The 20,436-nt window shown below is 39.6% G+C and overlaps 2 protein-coding genes across 4 annotated transcripts in view; one reads left to right on the top strand and one right to left on the bottom strand.

Moving 5' to 3' along the window:
• LOC127452856 (protein virilizer homolog) overlaps positions 1–12,625 on the top strand; it is a 48,837-nt gene extending 36,212 nt beyond the window's left edge. The window contains exons 14-23 of the mRNA XM_051718651.1: positions 224–459; positions 3,151–3,630; positions 4,151–4,283; positions 6,879–6,995; positions 7,120–7,280; positions 7,405–7,501; positions 8,482–8,648; positions 9,224–9,573; positions 9,668–9,811; positions 12,221–12,625. Of these exons, the coding sequence (XP_051574611.1) occupies positions 224–459; positions 3,151–3,630; positions 4,151–4,283; positions 6,879–6,995; positions 7,120–7,280; positions 7,405–7,501; positions 8,482–8,648; positions 9,224–9,573; positions 9,668–9,811; positions 12,221–12,393 (2,058 nt within the window). The 3' untranslated portion in view covers positions 12,394–12,625. The remainder of the gene's footprint in view (positions 1–223; positions 460–3,150; positions 3,631–4,150; positions 4,284–6,878; positions 6,996–7,119; positions 7,281–7,404; positions 7,502–8,481; positions 8,649–9,223; positions 9,574–9,667; positions 9,812–12,220) is intronic.
• Positions 12,626–12,823: 198 nt separating this feature from the next.
• Positions 12,824–20,436, bottom strand: part of LOC127452881 (RING finger protein 151-like) — a 13,658-nt gene continuing 6,045 nt past the window's right edge. Inside the window, exons 1-7 of one of the 3 annotated variants that reach the window (XM_051718713.1) lie at positions 19,626–20,030; positions 17,636–17,729; positions 17,008–17,214; positions 16,365–16,504; positions 13,849–14,011; positions 13,617–13,737; positions 12,824–13,525 (exon numbers count right to left, since the gene is read on the bottom strand). In XM_051718713.1, the coding sequence (XP_051574673.1) occupies positions 13,277–13,525; positions 13,617–13,737; positions 13,849–14,011; positions 16,365–16,504; positions 17,008–17,213 (879 nt within the window). In that variant the 5' untranslated portion in view covers position 17,214; positions 17,636–17,729; positions 19,626–20,030 and the 3' untranslated portion in view covers positions 12,824–13,276. Of the gene's footprint in view, positions 13,526–13,616; positions 13,738–13,848; positions 14,012–16,364; positions 16,505–17,007; positions 17,215–17,635; positions 17,730–17,899; positions 19,347–19,625; positions 20,031–20,436 lie in introns of those variants that run through there. The other 2 variants (XM_051718714.1, XM_051718715.1) reach the window with 2 other exon arrangements.

Raw genomic sequence — 20,436 nt, 5'->3', positions numbered from 1 at the left:
ATGCATAAATAACAAACGATTCCACCCACTGATCTGTAGTGTGTCCTCCTACTGGATGTAAACTTGAATACGATACTTATCTGTGACACCTAGTTTTAGTATTATTGCTCAGATATACTTGAATCCCTAAATTGTAAAGCCAGTTGTGCTACTGTGAAGTACACACATAAAGTAGTGCAAACTCCTGTCTCTTACTCTCTCTCAATCTCTCTCTCTCTTCCAGGCACTTTCTGTGCAAGACATTGGGGTTGCGATGAACACAAGAAAATTATGGAGCGTGCACTTACACGCTCAGGCCCGAGTGTTACAGGAAGTGCTGAGGTGCGTGTGTGTGAGCAGCTGTCCACCGCTCCTGTCCATGCTCCGCCGGGTGTGCGTGCAGCTCTGTGATCTCTCTGCACCCACTGCAACCCTGGTGATGAGAACGCTGCTGGAGCAGCTGCAGGAGGAGATGCTACAGTAAGATTACAGTTACAATCAGAGAACACTTATTATTGCAAAGCTCCTACATTACAAATGATTTAACATGAATAAGCCTCAGTCATCCAACTGAATCTCTTTCATTCAATTTGAATGAAATTAACAAAATCTTAAAAGTCATGGAAATTTCTATAGTGAATATACAAATTTCTAGGTACAGTCTGAATTGTAAATTAGCAAATCAATCTGATTCAAAATGATTTTTCAAAATCAGTTGCCAGAAATCACAAACTACTGAAAAGGTCATGGAATTTTCATTGGTCAGAAAGGGTGAGAACCCGGATTGTACCTATTTTATTGAGACCTAATTTTGTAATTATTATGCACAACGAGTCTTTTGAATTCATATTGAACTGTGTATTGGCTATATCTGGCTTAAAAATATACAGTGCTTGGAAGTGTTCAGAACCTCACCAATTACAAAATTAGAAAATCTACATTGAAATTTTGTTCCTTGCAATTAACCACAAATGTATTCATTGCATGTAAATAATGTGTTGTATTATAAATAATGTTACATTGTTTAAATGTTAAAAAAGTTCTTTAACAAATTTTGTTCAAATAAATTATAATATATTATAATTATAATATTTTGTCACCTTCCGTGGTTTAGCATGTACAAGCTACACTATTCAGGTCTGATTTTAGCCCATTCTTTTATGCGGATTTGCTCCAGGTTGTTTAGGTTCTCCAGATGATATTTGTTCTCTGTGATTTTCAAATAATGTCAATGGTTCTCAGAAGAGGTCGACAGATATATCAGTTTTGCTGAATAATTCTTGCGGATAGTTGCTTTTTGGAATTATCGGTTATCTGCAAAAATATTGTTTTTAATTCCTCTGTGGCCAAAACTGGAGAATAAATAGCTTCAAAATGCTTCATTTTGTGAAATTTACAGATAATGCATTGTAACGGAGCCAAGACTCTGTCTCCATCACTTTTTATGGAGTAATTCACGATTATTATTGATTTTCTTTTATAAAAAGACACATGACAATTGACAAGTGATCACTGATGATCTACTATTGGTGATTGGTGATCTACTGTTAATTAATGACTGCTCATACAATATGTATTAGCCCATATGACAATGTTTATAGTGATTCTGTTGTAATTCATTGTAGATGATTGTAAGAGTGCATGTTTTGTTTCCCTTGTGTGTCTGTGTTAGCGGGAAGCACAGACATTACAAAATAAGAGTCCCTGGTGTATCTCATGTTTGTTTATATTTAAATGTAGGGATGCACCGATGTATTGGCCATCCGTATTTACTGGCCAATTATTGACCAAATTAAAACCATTGGCAAATCGGTTATAAACATAAAAATGCTGATATGAAAAAACAATGGTTTATTTATAATTAAATATCAACACACTTAATCTTTAAGAATTCAAATGCACAATCCAGAAATAATGATGATAAAAATGTAGAAGGGTTGGCACTCCTAAGAACATCTAATATTTAATTTTTATTCTTTCTCATTTTCACATTAATGAGGACAAACTGGCATTACAGACATGAAAGTTGTGAAAGTGGCACTTACCTATACATGATGAGGGAAATTTCAGTGGACTTGCCCAAAATATGCACAATATGAATTTGTAATTTTCTATCATATACAGTACATGTAAAATGTGAGTTATGTTGTTTTGGACTGCAAAAACAAAAGTGCAAAAGTGTTTTAGCGGTACAAAATAACAAATTTTTTCACATTAATCATCATAATTTTTTTTTATCCTCTTTTTATCTTTCATTGTGGCTTGGCTTGCTCTCTTTAAAATTTTGGCCTGTCGTGTGTTCAACAGATCCAATCTATGTTCAATGGTAATTATTTATTGTTAGAACAATAAAAAGGCTTTTGTTCCTCTTTGTACATTTTTAAAGCATAATTCCTGAGCAAAACAGTGATCTGATGACAAAATAAGGTAAGTGGCAAAATATCGGCATGTAGTTTTTTGTCAAAATTGGTATCGGCCAAAACATATCAGTGCATCCCTAATAAAAAAGTCCCACATTAGGCACCAGATCTTAATTTTTTTCTGGTTATTATTTGGGTTTTGGTTGCACAATAAACATCTCAGATTTTACTAGTTTTGGACTCTTGCAGCCTCTGTGTCTGTCCTCGTCACAGTAAAGAAAGGCTAAAAAGGTTTTAACATGTAATTGATTTTTAAAACTTTTGGCCAATTAGTCATTTATCGACCTTTTCCACTACCTTAGTTATCCGTATCGGCAAAATCCATTGTCTGTTGACCTCTAGTTCTCAATAAGATTGATAGTGGGCCATTGTTGGACATTCACTTTGACTTCATATCATTTTGTTGAGTAACTCTGATTTTAATTTACTATTTTGTTGGGGTTCATTGTCCGGTTGAAAGATTAACTTTCCCCTAACCTTCAATAGTTTACTAGAGTGTAACACGTTCCCTTTTGTTTGCACCTTCCATTCTTTCCTCTTTTCAAAAAGATGCCCTGCTCATGCCACAAATTCACCTGAAAAATTAAGTTTATTCTTTTAATAGTATTTTTTAAACAAAACAATGTCACAAAATAATTGCAAGTTTCAGTGCTAAGAAAAAATGAATAATTTACAAATCAAGGAATTGTAATACAGTAAAATGTGTGTATATCGAACAGCTCAAATTACACACTGTGTCTTTTGTGTTTAGAGAGGCAGCTGGCTCACGCTTGATAAGGCTACTAGCCCTTCTCGACTCGCTGGCATCTCAACGTGCTTGCAAGACAGCCATGTTGGCTCTACTGGGCGGATCTATGCGCAGTGAAGGACGTAGTGATGGGAAAGTGGAGGATAAACTTCCAGACCTTCTTCCCCCCCTGTTGGCCATGCTTGTCCTACCAGCAGATGCTGGCCTATCAGCACAGCAGAATGCTGAATTGACAGCTTCCATCATTCAGTCACTATGTGATCAGGATGTGTCGCTGGTCGTGAGCGGATCGGGCGAGGTGTCTGTGTCTGAGTTAGAGCAGCTGGCCAACGCATTGCCGACCAGAGACATGCTGACGTGTATATGTGATGGAATGTTGGAAGTGTTGGGAAATACACACAGCACCTACACACTCCAGCTGACATGTCTACGAACCATGATGTTTCTCACAGAGCATGACTATGGGCTTTATCACCTGAAAAGGTATGAAAATGGATTGATGTCACTTTGGCATCTTTACAGTAATGTATGAAAATGTAAATGTTTTTGTAACATGAAAATGTTTTTGATACATGAAATGGCTTTACGAGAATAGTTTTCTGTTATGTTTTTATGTACTTCCTAGACAAGAAGTTTGGGAATGACATATCAAAGGGCTTGTCCAAAAAAAAAAAAAAAAAAAACAATAGGCTTACTTACATCACAGCCATGAACCATGATTTGCTACTTGCTAGTCTTAGATTGCAGGGGAGAGGCATTATCATTCTGGAGAGCATAAGACTGGGCAAAAATCTGTGGAGTACAGCATGTGTCATCAATATTTGTGGTTTGTTTTCCCAGAAGAGAAAGACTACATTTTAAATTTTGTTAATATTTGCTAAAAGTTCATCATTTATGAGTACACTAGGACATAGAAGGCTTCAAAGATAACAGACATTTAACAAGCCACAAAACTCCAGTTTTGATTTCATGGTGTCTTTAACGTGCAGTGTTTGTGTTGCAGCTCTCTGAACAAACACAGCTCAGCCGTTTCCTCTAAGATCCGCAGGGAAACTGCCTCCTTTAATAAAGAATCAGCAGAACTCCTTTCAGCCCTGTTTGACTTTTTGAGACAGATTCTTAACACTGAAACTATGGTAGGCCTGTGAGAGAAAGTGTTTACATTTATTTGTACATGCCTGTACACTGGCGGCCAAAAGTTTGGAATAATGTACAGATTTTGCTCTTATGGAAAGAAATTGGTACTTTTATTCACCAAAGTGGCATTCAACTGATCACAATGTATAGTCAGGACATTAATAACGTGAAAAATGACTATTATAATTTGAAAAAAAAATTCAGAACTTCTTAAACTACTTCATAGAGTTCGCATCAAAAAATCCTCCACATGCAGCAATGACAGCTTTGCAGATCCTTGGCATTCTAGCTGTCAGTCAGCTAGCTGTCTAGCTGTCCAGATACTCAGGTGACATTTCATCCCACGCTTCCTGTAGCACTTGCCGTAGATGTGGCTGTCTTGTCGGGCACTTCTCACGCACCTTACAGTCTAGCTGATCCCACAAAAGCTCAACGGGGTTAAGATCCATAACACTCTTTTCCAATTATCTGTTGTCCAATGTCTGTGTTTCTTTGCCCACTCTAACCTTTTCTTTTTGTTTTTGTGTTTCAAAAGTCACTTTTTCTTTGCATTTCTTCCCATAAGGCCTGCACCCCTGAGTCTTCTCTTTACTGTTGTACATGAAACTGGTGTTGAGCGGGTAGAGTTCAATGAAGCTGTCAGCTGAGGACATGTGAGGCATAGGGTTGCAGCAGTATACCGGTTTCACAGTATACCACGGTATGAAAATTGACAGTTATCATACCATGTACATTTGCTTATCTACAGTATTGAGAAAAAAAAATGCAACCGGATGGAGAATCTCACCTGCACGTGCGCATCTCCTTTCCTCCTCGACTGCCTGTCAGACTCGTCAACTTGCCCCACACACACACACACACACACACACACACACACACACACACACATACACACACACATGCAGCAGATAAAATGTCAGAGAGAAGCAAGGAGGTCTGACATAAGTGAGTGTGTGTGTGAGTTAAAGCAGTGTTTCTCAACTGGTGGGTCGCAGGTCTGTTCGGACTGGGTCGCGGACAGCAGGGAAAGAACAATGACATGGTTCTCCCATTGAAGATATTTCGTTAGCCATTCAAGTGATAGCCTATTTAGGACTGCCAAGGCAGATTTAATGATAATCTCACAATCAGCTAATGGCTACTCATCTGCACTTTCGCACGAGTGTAACAGAACCAGCTCGCGTTATGATCTGCTCTGCTCTCTGACGCACGCGTGCAACAACCGGGCTTCCCTCGATATTGTGGAGCGCAGACCTCAAAACTGATGTGACCAATTTCAATTCTAGGGAGACTTTTCTAGTTTAAAGGGTTACGGAGAAAGTCAAGTCAAACCTCTCAAACAGTAGACAGCCCTGACATGCCAAACAGCACTGAGGAGGAAAAGAGCTACACTGTGCTATGCGCAAATTTTTTTTTTTTTCATTATACATCATCACCTTTACAAAATTCTTTCATGATTTTACATGAGTAAAAGTTATATTTTGACAAAGTTATAGTTTCATGTGAAATAATCTAAAGGTAGAATCTATTAGACCTCATTTTATATAAACAGTGGCAAAGTTTCAAGATGTGTTTCAGCTAGTATTTATTTTTTCATAAATACTATAAATTGTTATTATTATTACTATTATTTAAGACTAGCTACACTGACCTAACCATGGTAATGAGGAGCCTTTCCTCCTGTGTGTTCTGTTTGAATTATGTTTGAAATTAGGAAACAAACGGGATAATAATGGGCTCATATAAGTAAATATGCTCTTCAATTTGTAAAAGGGCGAGAGATAACTTCCTGTAGATTTTGTTGTTGACGTCAACAACAAAAATAATGTCACTTGATGCATGTCCTTGTACTTGAAAACCATGAACAAAACTATGCAACATAAAAGGAAATGTGACCCAGGATACATTAAATACAGGTTACATTTTTACTAAAGTGGGTCGCCACTTGATTTCCAATGTAAAATCTGGGTCCTGAAGCAAAACCAGTTGAGAACCACTGAGTTAAAGGTACAGACAGGAGCAGTTTGGCTGCGCTGTCGTGCACCTACAGTATATGTTAATTGTTAATAATCAAAGGATATTGTGGGACCTGGGTAGCTCAGTGGTAAAGACACTGGCTACCACCCCTCGAGTTTGCTAGTTCGAATCCCAGGGCGTGCTGAGTGACTCCAGCCAGGTCTCCTAAGCAACCAAATTGGCCCGGTTGCTAGGGAGGGTAGAGTCACATGGGGTAACCTCCTCGTGATCGCTATTCGTTCTCGGTGGGGCGCGTGGTGAGTTTAATGAACCAAATAGCTTTCAGCTGTTTGATATAATGGCAAATGTTTTTCTAGTACCAAATTAGCAATTTAGCATGATTACTCAAGGATAAGGTGTTGGAGTGATGGCTGCTGGAAATGGGGCCTGTCTAGATTTGATCATAAATGACTTTTTTCAAAATCAGTAATGTCCTGACTATACTTTGTGATCAGTTGAATGCCACTTTGGTGAATTAAAGTACCAATTTCCTTCCGAAACCGCAAAACCTGTACATTATTCCAAACTTTTGGCTATCAGTGTATAAGTGCATACATATATTCTTAATGCCATAACAGGATGAAGACATAGACAGTCGCTCATTGGCTCTTAGTGTGAGTGATATGAAACACCTGCTGCAGTGGAAGGAGGAATCAGGGGAGCATCCATTACCAGAACTGGAAAAACATATCACGGTATATATAGCAGAGATAATTATGTTATTGTTATCACAACTGAGCTATGCCCTATTGCCTGCAAAAAAAAGGAGAAACTCATACGAATCCTTTCTTATGCTGCATTTTTGCCCCTTGTGCATAGGAGCTCTGCAAAGAAGATGAGTCTTTGGAGACTCTGCTCGAGAATGTGGCTGGACTGCGACAGATTATAGAAAGTTCTGGAGAAGTCCCTACTAATGCAGAGCCTGAAACTGAGCCTACTCTGCCTCTGCCAGAGCCACTCCAGACACAGTTCAACCACAGGTAACACAGAAGGAGAGTAAATGTGTGTGTTACATTCAGTGAACTAGGGGTCTTTGTACTTGCAAGGGGTGTCCTTGGCATTACAAAGTTTGAAAAACTTTTTTCTCTGGTCCTTTGTCTTCAGGACCGTTTATGTTCTTTCTGATGTCTTGGACGAGCAGTTGAAGGCTCTGTGGTTCTCTCCATTCCAGTCAGATGAGATGGAGACAGAAGTAGACATGGTGAGTAACAGCATGTGTTTGCAGGAATGAGAAATACACCGATCAGCCACAACATTAAAACCACCTGCCTAATATTGTGTAGGTCCCCATCGTGCCGCCAAAATAGCACCAACCTGCATCTCAGAATAGCATTCTGAGATTATATTCTTCTCACCAATTGTACAGAGCGGTTATCTGAGTTACTGTAGACTTTGTCAGTTCGAACCAGTCTGGCCATTCTCTGTTGACCTTTCTCATCAACAAGGCATTTCCATCCGCAGAACTGCCACTCATTGGATATTTCATTGGATATTTCACCAACAATCATGCCACGCTCCAAATCACTGAGATCACATTTTTCCCCATTCTGATGGTTGATGTGAACATTAACTGAAGCTCCTGACCCGTATCTGCATGATTTTATGCACTGCACTGCTGCCACACGATTGGCTGATTAGATAATTGCATGGATGATTGTTGGTGCCAGACAGGCTGGTTTGAGTGTTTCTATAACTGCTGATCTACAGGGATTTTCACACCCAACAGTCTCTAGAATTTACTCCGAATGGTGACAAAAACAAAAAACATCCAGTGAGTGGCAGTTCTGTTCTGTGCCTTGTTGATGAGAGAGGTCAACAGAGAATGGCCAGACTGGTTTGAACTGACAAAGTCTATGGTAACTCAGATAACTGCTCTGTAAATATGTGTTGAGAAGAACAGCATCTCAGAATGCTATCCTTTGATGTGCGTTGGCACTATTTTGGTGGCACGAGAGAGGGACCTACACAATATTAGGCAGGTAGTTTTAATGTATTTGTGAACACATTTGAAAAGCTAAACACAGCTGCTGGCCTGTGGCAGACTTTAGGGTTAACATTTTTGTACATTTTAAGGTTTTAATTTTTTTTTTTTTTTTTTTTTTTTTGGACACTCAAAATTTCATAGATTACTATTAATTTTTAATGGTTTATCTGTGATCTTTGTAATCTTATGTATTGCAGGTGAAAGTAGACCTAGTTGCACTGGCCCAGCAGTGTTGTCCAGACTTGGATCTGAAGGCGGAGTTAGAACGGTCGTTCCTCAGTGAACCTGCTTCCCCAGGGCACAGCAAACCAACCAAAGGCTTCAGACTGGGCAAGCACAAACATGAGACTTTCATCACATCCAGGTACACAAGAATACATGTATTGTCTAAACATACAGTACTGTGCAAAAGTTTTAGGCATTTTAAAATTTTGCATAGTGAGGATTTCTTCAAAATAATTAGTTTTAATTTTTCAATTAACATCATCCAAAGTCTAGTAAACATTAAAAAAAAAAGCTAAATCAATATTTGGTGTGACCAACTTTGCCTTCAAAACAGCACCAGTTCTCCTAGGGACACCTGGACAGTTTTTCTTGGTTGTTGGCAGATAGGATGTTCCAAGCTTCTTGGAGAATTTGTCACAGTTCTTCTATACATTTAGGCTGTCTCAATTGCTTCTGTCTCTTCATGTAGTCCCAGACTGACTCGATATTCAGTGGGGGTCTCTGTGGGGCCATGCCATCTGTTGCAGGGCTACATATTCTTCTGTTCTATTCTATTTGCAGAAGGAAGTTTTGGGAGTCTAAAGTGTATATTACCTATTGACACACTACAGCTAAAGCGGGAATGCATCCTTAGTCTTATATTTAATATATATATAATCTTGACAGATGTATAAGCTGTATTGATAGCTACAAATCAAGCATCTTTGTTTGCAGTGGCAAGTCAGATTATGTGGAGCCTGCAAAACGAGCTCATATCATGGCAGCCCCTCGAGGTCGGGGTCGTGGTGCATTTGGCCAGCTCTGTCGGCCACATGACATTTTCCGTCAGCGCAAGCAGAACACCAGTCGTCCTCCTTCCATGCATGTGGATGATTTCCTTGCTGCAGAGTTCAAGGATCCGCCCACTGGCATCAACCTGCCCAAACGACCACCGAAAGGGGGAGGAGGAGGAGGAGTCAAGCCTCCAACTAGAGGCTTGTTTACTGGAGGAACCAGAGGGAGGGGCTTCCAAAGCCACACCCGCTTCTTCACGCCACCAGCTCCCAAAAGTGTTCTGCTTTCTGGTACAGGCACATATTTGTTGACATGCATATATTACTCCTTTTATGCATGGCTGATGAAACCAGTTACATGTTATTAAAAAATATTTTTTTTTAGGTAACTACCCTCGCCGTGAGATTGGACGTGGCTCCGCCTGGAGCACTCCAGTGACAGCTGTCACTCACAGAGGGACATACAGTGAACCTCGCGGAGGACAAAGCAACTTCACACGACCATTACCCTCCAGACAACCACCCGCAGGTAAGTCCACACACACTTGTTTAAGTAAGCTTAATCTAGACAATACTATACAAGCCAATAATTACTTAATACACCAAGGGTCTTCAACAGGGGGTCCGCAGGGGGACCGCAAATTATTGTTTGATCCACCTTGGTGGCATTTGTATTAATCACTCATATGCGAGTGACAGCGAGAGACAGGAGTATGAATTATTTACATGTTGAAGTCCTTCGCAGCTGCATGCCAAATCTTATTGTGACAAAACAGCGCTAGTCAGCAGAAGTGCGCAGCCTGGACAAACCCTTCATGCGCTCACTGCTCATCACGAGCCGCTCAAAGTGCGACACACATCAGGTTCGGCGCTGCAGTGGAGGGTCGCGTGAGTAAACGCGTCTGCTTTACGTTGGTCGCACTGTGCGATTGAGCAGATGACAGCCTGCTTTCAGAACAATAGCGTACTTGCCTGGTATAAATAAACAGTTACCACTGAGATTATCAAGCTGCCATACACCTGGCATCCTTAACGTTCCACACACACAAGACGGTGACTCTCAAATCAACATAATTAGGTGCACTCAGTCATTGTTTTCCTCATTACATATGTTTACTCAATGAAATCAACAGTAATTTTAAAATATATGTATAAAATCGATCACTCACATGAGACGAATTCTCCATTTGAGTAACCTTATAAAAGTTGTTTTATTCTGCATGGACAGGGTCTGTCTGTTTTTCTGTCTGTCTGTCTGTCTTTTTCTTTCTTTTTGGAGGAGGTTTGGCACAGGGATTTACAGGGGAATTTAAAAATGTCACTTTATATCAAAAATGTTGCAGACCCTGCTATACATCCCTGCTGAAAAGACCAGCTAAAACCAGCCTAAGCTGTTTGGCTGGTATTTTCCGGGGCGCCCAGCCCAGCCAGGCTGGTCATTTAGCAGGTTTCAAAGGGGGTTTGAACAGTTTTTAGCTGGTCAGTCTGCAAGACCAGCTAAGACCACCCTGACCAGCTAAGACCACCCTGACCAGCTAAGGCCAGCTAAAACCAGCCAACCAGCTTATTCTGGTTTTAGCTGGTCTTTTCAGCAGGGCAGCATTTAATTATTATTTAAATGGCTTTGCAATGCAAGCATCATGAAGTATGTACATACAATAATATGGTAGCCTACCATCCATGTTTTTATAGGCATAAAATGCATCACTCTGTTTTATACAATATGTAACGGGGGTCCCGGCTCCATCTCTCTACCCACCAAGGGGTCCTTGGCCTGAAAATGGTTGAAGACCCCTGTAATACACCAATGTATTCTTAGTGTGTGTATCTCGCTCATTATGTTGTGTGAATTATTATATCCTGAACGTGAATGTGGGCACTGGCAAGGGTGTTCATAAACTGAACATTGGGACACTTATAACTCGATTACGTGGGACATGGTTACTAGGTCACCCGTTTAAACGCAGCTGGTTTAAGAACATCGCTGTATTAATGTCCCTATCATGCATTTTCATTGTTGATAATAAAATGTACAGTGCTCTTAAGAAAGATATTACATGAGAGAAAATATAAAGGAGTGTATTTTTTAATCTTCTAACAACTCTAAAAAAGACTGTTTACCTTTCATGCACATTATGGATGAAAGATGATTACAAACAAAAATCTCTTTGATAGAGTAAATAAGGCTTTGACTTTATAATTTTACACTTGCGCTTATCTTCTAACAATTTGAGAGACTTCAGAAGACCTGACATTTCCGATAAGGGAACATAGTGAGCAACAATGCTCCCTGGTTTTTACGGTATATTCTGGAAATGTTTAGATAGTGAATGTTTCAGTGCACCGGAACAATTTTGCAAATGAGACCGACTCCCTGGTCAGTGCCCTGACTACTAAACTAGGGAGCTGACTTAGACACACCCTTAGTATTTTGCTCTCTCTTAGTCCTCCCTACATCTTGTCCTGTTTCCTTTTGTTTGGTTCTCCTCTGGGTCTCTAGAACCAGCCAGAAAACTCAGAGTCTGATGACATAACAGAATTAGATGAAGTCTTGTTTTTAAGTAAAAACTAAGGAACTGAGTCTGACTCAAGAGAACGATTCACTTACAAATCATACATCACTATGGCTTGCAATTGTGAGCTACTTTTTACTCTACACATGAGCAATAAGTAGCTGATGAAATGCTTTAGAGCTCAGCATAACTACAAACAAAATGTATATTGACTGTAGACATTTCCATGGTTTTTCCAAGATTTTATAAATGTTCATAACTTTTTCAGGCCCGGAAAATGTAATTTTAAAATTCCATGACATTTCCAGGTTTTCCATTGCTATGGAAACCCTTGAAAGAAGACTTTTGTATTTAGTGAAATGTTTCAAATAGTGCTTATCCTGCAACTCTGTTTATTTACTGACCACTCTCTGTTAACTCTTCAGGTGCATACCGATTGGCTCCTCGAGACAGAGCCACCAGAGGTAGAGGCACTAATCTGTCCTGGCTGAGTGGTGGTGGAGTTAATTTGGGAGGAGTAAGCGGCGGAGGACGTGGTCAAGGGAAGTTCAGCAGTGGAGGTGGGCGGGGCCGGCATGTCCGCTCATTCACTCGCTAGATGCTTTCTTGAGCAAAACAAACTTAGCCATCAGGCTCTAAAGGACCAATCAGGATGTGGATTTGCTTTGTCTTTTGCAACCATTGGCTGATATTGTGTATATCATTGTCATTTTTTGTGTTTTTCTCTAATTTTTTTAAACTGTTCAAATATGATTAAATTCTTGTGAGTATATGTTTGAGTGTATTTTCATATAAAAATCCACAGTGTAAATTGAGTTTTGAGAAAATGGTTTTTAACATCAACCTTACAGAGAATGGACACAGCTAAATGCTGTTTTATTTCTTCGAAATGTTGAGACATTACTCTTGAACTCTAAAACAAAATTCAACAATATACTAACTTGGGATTGTTCAAATGTAACATGTCAAACTCTTTTACTAAACAATTTGATTCACCCACTCAATTCCGTTTCGTTCAGAGGATCTACAATTATGGGCTTCTTAAAGGTGCACTCAGTAATCTTTTATGTTGTGTTGGTCATTTTAAAAGTCATCTTGGAATTATACTGACACTTAGCAGCATGGATGCAGCATCATGTTAAAGTTTTGAGTTGCAGATACCATTATAAAAATGCATTATTCACAGTCTGCCATGATTAATTAATTCCATAAACGAAAGTGTCCCAAAATGGGGGGGGGGTTACAGAGATAGAGTGAGTGGGCTTTGGCACGATGGGAGAAAGGTGCCATCCGTTGTTCCTGGTAGGCTACTCTGCCAAACCGTGGCACCTTTGTACAATGGGCAAAAATTAGAGATTGCACTTTTAAGAGTGAGGAGTTGTGAATAAGTATATTATAGGTAGTGTTTTTTATTAGTGTTAACCTACATAAAGCTCATTCGTCCTTATTGTTCTCCCTGAGTCTCATTAAAAGCAGTGTCCTCAAATAACGGTCACCTCTCTATTCTTCCTCTTGATGCAGTCCAAAGCCAGGTTTCGGGGGCTTGACTTTCTTGGCCCCTCAACAGGAGGTGTTGCTGGTTCAGAGGGAGTGGCTGGTCTAAGTCCATCCTTCTTTAACAGTTCAAGAAGCTCTGCCTTCTCAAGCTCCGCCCTTTCCAGCTCTTGTCTGCGTGCTCTTTCTGCGCCCAGTAGAACGCGGACTTCTGATATCACACGGGAAAGCTGTCCCTTTAAACAAACACACAACTGTCAGTAACTCGGTCTCCCCTTTTTATCAGAAAAAAGCCTGAGATTGTATTATTCATTATGCATATCCTACCTTAAGTTCATCCACCTCACTCCTCAGCAAACTCTCTTTCTGTACCATGTGTCGTCTTTGGGAATCCAAGCGAGATTCCATTTCATGCCTCGCCTCTTCAACCTTACAGTCTAACTCTGCCCTATAAACAAATACACACATTTTCCCCACTTTTTCCATTCTACCCTGTAGACCAACATAACATCAATAACATGGTTACAGTCCTCATCGCTTCAGTAAAGTGTTTTTATACCTGAGCATGTCCAGCTCGGCTCGGAGCTCAGATACACAGTTGTGCTGGGCTTCTTCTGTGTTTAGTACTGTGTATCCGCAGCCACTTGCACAAACTCTACTGCTGTACTCACAGACACACAAGTGAGCTTCCAGAGAACGTCGCAACACCTGAACTGGGCAGCCTGAATGTTGCCAAAGACAGAAAGAGGAAATTAAGGTAGAGAATCACAAACATAACATGAAGAAACACTGGGACATCACAAAAGTTCATGCACAATAACACTGAAAAATTCTCACAGGATCTAACAAGGCACACAGAGTTTTCACAATACACCTACCACAGCGGTAACATAAGTACTGCCACCTACATATTTATATACAAATACACATTTCCAGGATTAGAGAAATTTAGTTAACTGATCATTTTTAATGTAAACACTCAGTAACCACTTTATTAGGTACACTTGTACACCTTACTTATTCATGCGATTATCTAATCCGCTAATCATGTGGCAGCAGTGCAGTGCATAAAATCATGCAGATATGGGTCAGGAGCTTCAATTAATGTTCACATCAACCATCAGAATGGGGAAAAAATGTGATCTCAATGATTTCGACCATGGCAAGAGCCTCAGCTTTCTGTTCTTGGCTGACTGAAGTGGAACCCAATATGGTCTTCTGCTGTTGTAGCCCATCCGCCTCAAGGTTCAACATGTTGTGCATTCTGAGATGCTATTCTGCTCACTACAATTGTACAGAGGGGTTATCTGAGTTACCGTAGCCTTTTTGTCAGCTCGAACCAGTCTAGCTATTCTCCGTTGACGTCTCTCATCAACAAAGTGATTTTGTCCGCAGAACTTCCGCTTACTGGATGTTTTTTTGTTTTTGGGACCATTCTGAGTAAACTCTAGAGACTGTTGTACGTGAAAATCCCAGGACATCAGCAGTTACAGAAATACTCAAACCAGCCCATCTGGCACCAACAATCATGCCACGGTCGAAATCTCTGAGATTAAATATTTTTCCCCATTCTGATGGTTGATCTGAACATTAACTGAAGCTCCTGACCCGTATCTACATGATGATATGTACTGAACTGCTGCCACATGATTGGCTGATTAGAAAATCGCACAAATAAATAGGTGTACAGGTGTATCTAATAAAGTGGCCAATGAGTGTATGTGTAATTAAAGGGTTAGATCACCCAAAAATGAAAATTCTGTCAACATTCTCTCACCCGCATGTTGTTCCAATCCTGTATGATTGTCTGCTCTTTTGTCCATACAATGAAAGTGAATGGGGATTGAGGCTAACCTTCTGCCTAACATCTTTTGTGTTCTACGGTTTGGAACAACATGAGGGTGAGCGAACAGTGATAGAATTTTCATTTTTGATTGCACTATCGCTTGAAGGAGATTTCTCAGCTAGATGAAGACTAATTATTTAACCCCTCAAGGTAAACGCTTCCCCTGATTGGCTGCCTGAGGGGATTCCTCATTAATAAAGACGTGATTACTCAGGTAGGTAGGCACTCCACCTTGCATTCACAATGCTAATTCTTCTGCTGTTACAACTACGGGTTGTATGTGTGAATGAATGAGGCTGTGTACACCGATCAGCCACAACATTAAAACCACCTGCCTAATATTGTGTAGGTCCCCCTCGTGCCGCCAAAACAGCGCCAACCCTTCTCACCACAATTGTACAGAGCAGTTATCTGAGTTACCGTAGACTTTGTCAGTTCGAACCAATCTGGCCATTCTCTGTTGACCTCTCTCATCAACTAGGCATTTCCGTCCACAGAACTGCCACTCACTGGATGTTTTTTGTTTTTGGCACCATTCGGAGTAAATTCTAGAGACTGTTGTGTGTGAAAATCCCAGGAGATCAGCAGTTACAGAAATACTCAAACCAGCCCATCTGGCACCAACAATCATGCCACGCTCCAAATCACTGAGATCACATTTTTCCCCATTCTGATGGTTGATGTGAACATTAACTGAAGCTCCTGACCCGTATCTGATGATTTTATGCACTGCACTGCTGCCACACGATTGGCTGATTATCGCATGGATGATTGTTGGTGCCAGATGGGCTGGTTTGAGTATTTGTGTAACTGCTGATCTCCTGGGATTTTCACACACAACAATGTCTAGAATTTACTCAGAATGGTGCCAAAAACATCCAGTGAGCGGCGGTTCTGTGGATGGAAATGCCTTGTTGATGAGATAGGTTAACAGAGAATGGCCAGACTGGTTCAAACTGACAAAGTCTATGGTAACTCCGATAACCGCTCTGTACAATTGTGGTGAGAGGAATATAATCTCAGAATGCTATTCTGAGATGTGGGTTGGCGCTGTTTTAGCGGCACGACGGGGACCTACACAATATTAGGCAGGTGGTTTTAATGTTGTGGCTGATCGGTGTATATGCCACCTGTTCCCTGCCACAAAAAGTGTAGGTACTAAGACAACTATATGTTTTAATACTGTGAATGTAAAATTATGCGTGCATGTTTGTACGGTAGGTGTGTACCTGCATTACTGCAATTCAGTAGAGCATAGTCGCACTGTTGCTCATGCCTATGAATAGACTCTAGGGTGCAAATGACTTCACAACCTTGTGGCCGAAACAAGCACCTCACCTGCAGCCTTGCTAAATCGTTCCTCATGTATCTGCAACACACATTACATTATTAAAGTGATAGTTCACACAAAAATGAAAATTCAGTCATCATTTACTCATCCTCATTTTGTTCCTAATCTGTAAGACTTTGTTTCATCTGTGGAACACAAACTTAAGTCGAATGTCAAACTCAGCCACCATTCACTTTTACTGTAGGAAAAAGATGCAGTGAAAGTGAATGGTGACTGAGACTAACATACTACCTAACACTTTTGTGTTCCATAGAAAAACAGATAGTCATTCAGGTTTGGAACAATCTGAGGGTGAGCAAATGATGACAACTTTCATTTTGGGTGAACTATCCCTTACAGAACAGTTGACAGGTATGATTCAGTATAATGAAGGGTATAATGAAAAGTAATCAAATGAATAGTAATGAAAAGGATTGCACTTGCACAAAGACATTAGTTCTGATACCCCATTATTTACAAGTGATTATGTCTAGAATATTAACTGTATAAGAATTACAGGTGCATGATTCTATATTTGCTACCTGAATAATGGGCGTATATGTGTGATGTTTAAAGGTAAGCGGTCCTCTGGACAATTGTTATGGTGGATGAGCCATCCATGAATGCAGGAGCTGCAGAAGGCATGTTCACATGGAGCCTGCAAAGGATCCTCCAACACATCCCGACAAACACAGCACAGCAGACCCTCATTCACATAACCCACAAAGCGTTCCACATCGTAGCCCATCCTAAAGGACACAAACGCATGCAGGAAACCACACTAAATAAAATGATGCAAAGTAGCTCAATGCTATTCACTAAATAGTTATTATGTGGTTATAACATGTTACATTTCAGTTTTGGACATAATCATCTTAACTAAGTTTATAAATGAAAAATACTGAAAAGCACATAAAGATTAACCTATTACACACATTACTACTTTTTTCTCACTAAATAGTTATTACGTGGTTATAACATGTTACATTATAATTTTGGACAATCATCTTGACCCAGTTTCTAAAAGAAAAATAATGAACAGCACATAAAGATTATACTATATAAAAAAAAATTCATATAAAATATTAACTAATATACACTACTAATATAAGCTTAACAGCATCATATGATATAGATATATATATATATAAAAACACCATGATAACACACTTTATTTGAGAGAGTCTGTGATGTCTTCCCTTTCTCTCAGGTGCAGTTGTTGAAGCTGGTCTGGTCAGTTGTCGTAGAGACAGCCAGGTGGCAGCTGTTGGACAGAAACATGAGTGGGTGTGGTTGAGAGGGTTGACATTCACTAGGGAGGGGGCTATGGCAGCGGCGGTCAGCTTGGGATTTTTATTTATGCTAAACTTAGAAAAGACACTCCATAAAGTGATAATTCACCCAAAAAAGAAAATTCCCTCATCATTTACTCACCCTCATGCCATCCAAGATGTGTATGACTTTCTTTCTTCTGCTGAACACAAACGAAGATTTTTAGAAGAATATTTCAGCTCTGTAGGTCCACAAAATGCAAATAACTGGGTACCAAAATTTTTAAGCTCCAAATGCAGCATAAAAGTAACACCCAGTCTACCCCAGACGCGAGCGGCATGGTGCGTCAAAAGCCATTTAACCCATTATAATCAATGATGCTGTCTACACTGGAAGCGTCCGTTGTGGCATGTTCATCACACCGACAATAAATGGGTGTCCCGTTTCATTTTGCGCTGATGCGACTACACAAATTAAAAGGTTTAGAACATTCGTGTCGAGTGTTGACAGGATGTAATCCATACGACTCTAGTGGTTTAATCCATGTCTTCTGTAGCGATATGATAAGTGTGGGTGAAAAACAGATCAATATTTAAGTCCTTTTTTTAATATCAATGTCCACTTTCACATTGTTTTTCTTTTGTTTTTGCTGATTTGCAATCTTCATGCAAATCGCCACCTACTGGGCAGCCAGGGAGGAGAATTTATAGTTAAATAAGCTGACATATTCTTCTAAATATCTTTTAAATATAAAATGAAATTTATGAGACACTTTTGCAGTGCAACACTTACCTATACTTCAGACAATCAAATGTCTAACAAATTTGTAAGAACATAGCATACACCTGCCGAAACCCCTTAGCGCGAACTTTTGGGAAACACTTTTTCATGCTGTGATCGAATACATAGTAACTGTAGTGCCTGGCAACCATCCACACAAATAGACCCTTAAAAACAGAGGTACAAGGCCCAGGGGACTACAAAGTTTAAAAATAATTCTTCCAACAGTTGTTCAACTCTTGTGTGTGTGGTTTCAATGGGCTAAAAAACTTGAATATGGACAGTTAAAAAATACAAAACTGATACAAAAAAGAGCATATTTGTGAACAATAGCAGGCTCAAGCATTTTGCCCCCAAGGACATCCTGTGAGTGTCCTCAACAGCTTTGCCTTATAAGTAGCTGGTGACCTGTGGTGAGGGGCATGTGAGTGAGATCGGTATGTGTCTTAAGTGTGTAAAACAAGGTTTTACTTTGCTCTAGCTCAGAGATCCACACCTGCTACATCCACATTGTCATTCAAGACATTTACAATCAGGAGAAATATTGTGCAAGTCTGAGGTTTTAGAGGAGAGGACCTTTGTGTCAGTGACACTCTTACTGCCAGAATGATCTCCGTTCTTCATGGATGTGGTGGGATTAGACAGGATTACAGTTTCCCACACTCTGATTGGATTATTTTCTACATGGCAACATCCTAGATTCACTTTCAGAAATGCAGCCACATAAAACATGGACACAGCACAACAAAACATTTGTCTGTGCACATGCAAGAGTTATATCTTCTGACACCATATGAGATAAATAGCATGGCAATCTTGCCGATAACAAATGACTAAAATACTACAATTAAAATGACAAAAATCTTATATACTACATCCCAGTAGAATATTTTATTTTATCAATATTTTATCAATCTCAATACTGAATTTTAAATGAACTAAAAAGATAATTTCTGATTGTGTCAACTGCATAAAAAATACATTCTAATCAGTAAATAGTTTAATGTAAAGCCATACATGTTTACAAACGTCACATGCTCATGTTTGTTGCACATCAATTAAATACAAGCAAGGGTAGTACACTATGTAGGTTGCAGTCAGTACTTGCCTGTTTGATACTTGACAGGGATCAAAACTTTGAGACGTCTTCTGTATTTTCATTTACTTCTGCTTTATTAGTTTTTAGATCGGATCCATTTCTTGTCGACCACACTGCTGACAGTGTGACTTCGGTCTGTTGATTTTTGCTTCTCTCATAAGCTTCTCCACTCCACCCGCTTCATGCGACATCGTGATTTGACCAATCACGGTCGAGACACGTCAATTTCGCGTTACTCTTGCGCTTATATTCAACTTTGTGGTTTTCGAGGGAGATTTAGAAAACAGAAAAAGTCAGCGACAAATCAAGGGTGAGAGATTAACGTGCTTTTCTGTCTGCTACTAGTTCTTTAAATTTAGATACATTTTACATTACTGTTTGGAGAATTATTAGAGGTTTACTTTGGCAACTCGACGTACTCTGTTTACTTTACGGTTTTGCTAAGTTTAAAGGGATAGCTCAGTTCACGGTAAATGTATATTCTCCCGTCATTTACTCAGTCTCATGTTGTTCCAAACTCGTATGACCTTTTTTCAGTGGAATAAAAAAAACAAAACAAAACAAAAAAAAACAATGTTTGGCGGAATCACATCTTCAGGAGTCACCGATCACTTTCATTGTATATAAAAAAAGATGCAATGTAAGTGAATGGTGACTGAGACTGTCAGTCCCTGTTGTGTTACACAAAGGAAAGAAAGTGGTACAGGTTTGGGGTGAGTAAATGATGGCAGAACTTTCATTTTTGGGTCAAGTATTTTATTCTTAAAGGTGCACTCAGTTATTTTTTAAATCCGTAGTCTTGGACTTATAGTGACACCTA

Source organism: Myxocyprinus asiaticus, chromosome 15, assembly GCF_019703515.2.
Source record: "Myxocyprinus asiaticus isolate MX2 ecotype Aquarium Trade chromosome 15, UBuf_Myxa_2, whole genome shotgun sequence".
Taxonomy (NCBI): domain Eukaryota; kingdom Metazoa; phylum Chordata; class Actinopteri; order Cypriniformes; family Catostomidae; genus Myxocyprinus; species Myxocyprinus asiaticus.
This window is presented reverse-complemented; position numbering and strand designations above follow the sequence as displayed.